At 41.9% G+C, this 5811-nt stretch overlaps 1 protein-coding gene across 1 annotated transcript; it reads right to left on the reverse strand.

The window, feature by feature from the left end:
• Nucleotides 1-2441: 2441 nt before the first annotated feature.
• LOC104411461 (BTB/POZ domain-containing protein KCTD1) lies at nucleotides 2442-4540 on the reverse strand. The gene is made up of 2 exons (XM_010021881.1): nucleotides 4235-4540; nucleotides 2442-2620 (listed from the first exon to the last, which is right to left on the reverse strand). Exons 1-2 carry the CDS (start codon nucleotides 4490-4492, stop codon nucleotides 2462-2464), a joined length of 417 nt encoding a protein of 138 aa, XP_010020183.1. The 5' UTR covers nucleotides 4493-4540; the 3' UTR covers nucleotides 2442-2461.
• Between the last annotated feature and the right edge of the window lie 1271 nt (nucleotides 4541-5811).

Genomic DNA, 5811 nt, shown 5'->3' on the forward strand with positions numbered 1-5811 from the left:
GAACGCAGGGCTCCACCAGGAAGCACAGGGAAGGTTTCTGTAGCAAACAGTCTCTGAAGCATCACATTGCCATGCACTGGGACCCATGTACTAACAACCCATGGGCACAGGCATCTTTTTTGACACAGCAAATTTCCAAGGGTTTGAAGAGCTGTTAAAAATACTTATTCTCCAGGGTTTTAGCTTTCCAACTTCTATGCAAACTAACAACCAAATTGTGGGCAGCAAGAGTAAGCATTTGTTTATTTTGTAAGAGGACTACTCGCTGCTAATTGAAAACAAGCATTTTCAATGAGGCAGCTGTTTCAGTACTGTGAATAGACAGATCAACATCACATTGAAGATCTAATAACCCACTAATGAACCTTAATTTCTGGAGCCCCCTCCCTCACCCATTTCCGAATTTCAGTAATTTCAATGCCATTACTATGTGCTGCCAGACAGTGATTCAAGCGTGCCCTCTGACGTATCTTAATAAAAACCAGAAAAATGGTAAGGATTTTTTTTTTTGAGTTATCAGACTATATTAAAAAAACTTGTTACATGTATTTAACAATTTCTTTTTCTTTTTTTTCTTTTCTTAAATAAATAGCAAAGTGTCACCAAAATGAATGGAATGCCGGCACCATTCCATCAGTAGAAACTTCCGTACTAGGATGAATACACAGTCATATTCTGGAATCTTGCATAAAAAGATGTTTTGGAGGAAAAGTGGTGGCTGCTGGTGCATCTTAGGTGGTGAAAGCATCAACCCGTGAATAGTCCATGCAGCAGTATCGTGGTGTGGGGCCTTTGCAAAATCTCACCATCCTGAACCAGGCAGCTGCAGCGATGGCCTTGGTAAGACTCTGCAAGAGAACAACTCGCAGGACGTTGACTTACCACCTGCTATTAAAAGCAACGCAGCCGATGCTGTAATGCAAGGGGCTGACCATCTCACTCTCTAGGCAGAACACTAGCTTTAAGCAAGGGAAATGAACAACATTAAAACCAGGCTAACACTCAGCAGGGAAAGACTAACACTCAGCAGGTAAAGAGCTTGGAGAGTTGAAGCTGACAACTCCTTAGTCAAGAGGGAAGGATGCAACTATTCACTGTTCCATTGAAGGTTACAGTACAAGGCATCTCCTTTTGATGGGTTTCCCTGGGCTGAGCTGGTGTTATTTTTAAGTCTGATCAACAGCCTCTCTTCAAACCGGGACAAAGCTTAAAAAGGGCAGTGCTGAAGGAAGACCAGCAACTCAGAGCCACAGAATAGTTTGGGTTGGAAGGGACCTTAAAGATCATCCAGTTCCAACCCCCTGCCATAAGCAGGGACACCTTCCACTAGACCAGGTTGCTCCAAGCCCTGCCCAGCCTGGTCTTGAACACTGCCAGGGATGAGGCAGCCACAACTTCTGTGGGCAACCTGTGCCAGTGTCTAACCACCCTCATAGCAAAGAAGAACATGCAGCACACCAGACAGATCCCACAATGGCATCTGCTGCCTTTAACTCACTCCACTGTGCGCAGGCAGCACTGCCTGCCCGCTGCCTGCCAGAGTGGCCGCCCCTTCACGCACTGGAGCGCAGTGAGCTAAATCTCACCTCTCTGCTTCTGTTGGCTTAAACCAGACCCTCGTTATTTTAAACAGAGTTTATTGTATTTAATACATTATAAAATTTGAAAAAATTGTAGGAAAGCAGCAGATTCAAACCAGAGCATCTCTACCAAATATTAATTATTCTGGCCCCCTTTGAAAAAAAAACACAAAACAAAACAAAAACAAAAAGAAAAGCCAACAAAAAAACTCATTCAAAAGAAAAGTTAACCTTTCACATCTGTGAGGGCAGACAAAAAGTGTGCGACTTCTGTACAAACTACATTTAAAATTTCAGTCGACTAGCTTTCCACTGCAATGGATGGTCATCTCCTGAACTCCTGCCCATCCACCTCTAAAAAAGACAGACATAAACCTCCATATGCAAATAAAGTTGAGTCAAAGTGTGTACACATTAAAAAGTGGGTGGCTGTTTGGCAATGGAAAATGGGTGAAGAGTAGTCTGTGCATCCCCCAATGGTAATGGCTTATACACCGTTAAGTGGGCCCGACTAGGGCCTAGGACACTTAATGGCCATCACAGCACCAATCTCACCTACCACTTTTTTGTTGTTGTGTTTCCTACCCTTTGACATATACATACATATATATATGTACATACATACATATACATACATATTTTATATATATATGTGTGTGTTTTCTTTTATACCTTGAGGTTATTATTATTACTACTATTCCAAATGTTCCCATATGAATTCAGGTGTGGTCTCTATATTTGATATAAATGTGTCTTTTATTCAATTTTTGTTCCAGGACTTGTTTGGAATCCAAACTGCACATGAAACGTCCCCCTTTTTTTTAATCCTTTCTCTCTTTTTTTTCTCTTTTTTTTTTTTTCCATAAAGAAACATGTCCATTTTAGTCCAGAGGCTCTTGTTTTATTCGAATGACGGAGGGTGCACGAGATGTCCTTCTGAGTTCTCGTCTCAGTACATATTCACTGAATTGGGAAGAGTCCACCCCACCTCCACACGAGCCAACAATCTCAAACCCTCTTTGCTGTAACCTCTCAAGTACCTGCAAAAAAGAGGAAACAAACACTGATGTATAAGTAAATAGACTATTTGCTGCCCTAGGATGATAACTACTGTTTTCAAATGGATTCAGCTAGAAAACAAAAGAGGTTACACAGATCTGCTAACTGCTTCCCTCAGCTTCATTGTATTGGACTGGTTTATGCTCACTTTGGCCACTGAGCAATAAGAAATAAAATGAAGAAAAATATACTTTATATTTTTGGTCCTGCCAATGAATCCTGAATTCTTCTGGCCACAGAAACACACCTGGAAAAACGCACTCTCTGCTTCACAAAATTTACAATACAAAAGGGCAAATACAGGATTGCACAGTGGATGTTGGAGGATGCTGAGCAAACACCTCAACCAAATGGTGACAATGCAGATACTGTGGTCATATTTCAGAAAAGTTACCACCGTATTTTCTAGAGACTTCAAAACCCAACCACAACTATGAAGGTTTGTGGCTACAGTTACCTGTGGTAAAACCTGGGACCTATTAACTTTAATTACAGGAGTAACGAGTTCTCCCTATTCACTTTTTTCCTCTCCCTTTTCACAACCTGAGTGCTGCTTCCAGTGGGAAATACAATGACAAGAGAAAAAAAACAGGAAAAAAAAATACACAAGCTAAAAAGAAGAGTGAGGCAGAGCTCTCGGGGCAGCAGGAGGTTGCACCCAACACAGCTCACCTGACAAATGACAGTGCAAAGACCTCAGCTCCCAGCATCAGCTCCAGGCTGCTAAGAACATGGTCTTCTTCCACACCACTATTCCACTATTATTCTTATTTTCTGAATTACTCATGCATGCTGGTACTGTAACCGCAGTGCTGACGCATTCTTTCCCCTCGTTGCTACTTTTGTCATCATTAGAATGGTTTGGGTCGGAAGGGACTTTAAAGATCATCTAGTTTCACCCCCTCTGCCATGGGCATGGAACGAGACCAGGTTGCTCCAAGCCCCGTCCAACCTGGCCTTGAACACTGCCAGGGATGGGGCAGCCACAGCTTCTGTGGGCAACCTGTGCCCATGTCTCACCACCCTCACTTGTTGTGCTGCCTGGGTTTCCTTTGCCTCACCTTTACCTGTGGTAAAGCCCCTCAGAATCAGTTGTGATGGCCACCAGCCCCAAGGTGAGGGAGGCTGATGCTCCAACATCCTACAGGACAGGGGACCCTCTGTCCAGCATGACTGGACTTCACCGGGGTTGTGCTGGAGTGGATGCCTGACAAGTCTTTCCCAGCTATTTCACCCATTAGCAAACTGGCTTGCATGTGTGCTGGGAAAGCAAGGGCAAGCTGAGCTGCAGGCAGCTATACAGGATTAGGGTGGGAGGAGAAGCAAGCTGTGGGTTAAAAATGCTTAAAACCAAGATATGCCACATCTTTACATGTATTCTTCAGGTCAGCAAATGTCTTTCCAAAATACCCGAGCAGGGCTAGCCACACAGCAAACAAATCTTAGAAAGGTGAGGGTGGGAAAAGAGACTCATAAGCAACCATCAAAACTTCTGTGCAGTTTTTGTTTATCCTGATCTTTAGCTTCTAATAACATAAGCCAAAAGCCCCCTCCCAAATGTCTCAGTACAAGCCATTGAAAAATAGACTTCCTACCTGAACTGAGTTGAGGTGACAGTATCCATTCAGTGGAAATCGGATGACATGCGTTGAGTCGTGATTCCAGCCGGCGTTGACAGAATTACACATCACGTCACCAATTTCTGGAAACACTTCTTCTATCAATGACTTATCACCACTCAGTGTAATCCTCTCTCCAAGATCTGGGGCAACTCGCACCACCAGGCACTCACAAGACTTTGAGAAGCGGCCACTCTCCCGGTCCTGTTTCCACCTTTCCATCTCTCCTAGCATAGGTTGAAGCTGGAAATACTTTGCTTCTTCATATAACAAACTGTAGTCCTGAAAGACACATATTACTGTGCACAATTAAGAAAGAGGCATTGCTAATGTACCCCTTAATGTATATAATTATCCAGGCTAACACCACTCTAGATCTGGAACCCTTCAGACATAGTTTGTAATTACTGTTCAGGAAGGTAATAATAAATAAAATAAAAACCAAATAAAATAACAGTGTGAGCAAAAAGAAACCATCAGCTGCTTGAAGCAGACTGGGTATAGCAGCACTCACGAGGGGAGGGAGAGGCTGTGTTTGCTCAACTCTTTCCTGCTATGGAATAATCCAGGCAAAAATCCCACTTTTCCCCATATTTTCTCCCCACAGTGATGTCACAGAATAATGACCTCATTGAACAGATGGAAAAGAATTCAATCAGGATTCAGAAAATTCATCACTAGGATCCATCATGTCTTACAGCAATACTAGCGGGCATTGTAACAGGTATAAGAATGTAAATGAGGAAGCCTGCAATGGTTCTTAGTGTAAAATGATGCAGATATTTGCATAATGGATTGCACATATTACTGCATGTTAAAAATTAAGTATTTTTTAATACCTCCCCATTTTGCCAACAGTATTGTTTACTACATTGTCTCAAATGCCAGAGCAGAGAGAACACATTTCTAAGCATAGCCAATACATGAAGGAACTCAGAAGTGATGATGTGGAGTCTGTCTACTGCCATTTTTTTAAATTAAAAAAGAATAAAATAATAAAATTCTTGCTTTTCTAGGCTTAAGAGCATGAGCCCCTTTGGAAAATATTTTTACAGAGAAAAGCAATACATGAGAATTAGGGAAGTCAGAGAAAGAGAGTGACAACACAAGAAGACTGCTAACAGTCAATACAGCCCTGAATTTAAGCTAGAAATCAAACACTTGACAAGAATGGGATGTCTAAACGCTAAAAAATACTTAAAAATACTTAAAAATACACTACATGCTTCAAATACTGTGCATCTTTAATGTGCAACAAAAAAGCCTGCTGATCTGTGTATTTCTAAGAAATAAGGACTGCTGTTCATATTGAGCACTGATCTTTTGGACACCTTAAAGCATAAGAGAAGGATACCTCTGAACATCATTTTGGTTGGCCCAGCTACAGTGTATTTTTGTGTGTTCAAAAGGCTCTGCATATATGATTTCTTAATATTTCATGGAAGGTGGCTTTTCCTTTATTTCTGATTTCCTTTGGGACAAATGCTGAGAGAAGCACAAAGCCATGCTAAGGCTTCATAAGATAACAGGAAAGGCTTCTGTAGGTACGCAGC

Source organism: Nestor notabilis, unplaced genomic scaffold (assembly GCF_000696875.1).
Source record: "Nestor notabilis isolate BGI_N333 unplaced genomic scaffold, ASM69687v1 scaffold14349, whole genome shotgun sequence".
Classification (NCBI taxonomy): domain Eukaryota; kingdom Metazoa; phylum Chordata; class Aves; order Psittaciformes; family Psittacidae; genus Nestor; species Nestor notabilis.

Coding starts and splice junctions, on each gene's coding strand:
- LOC104411461 (XM_010021881.1), bottom strand. CDS start 4,492: ATGCTAGGAGAGATGGAAAGGTGGAAACAGGACCGGGAGAGTGGCCGC. Junction 2,621..4,234: donor GTCACCTCAACTCAGTTCAG/GTAGGAAGTCTA, acceptor TCTTTTTTGCAG/GTACTTGAGAGGTTACAGCA.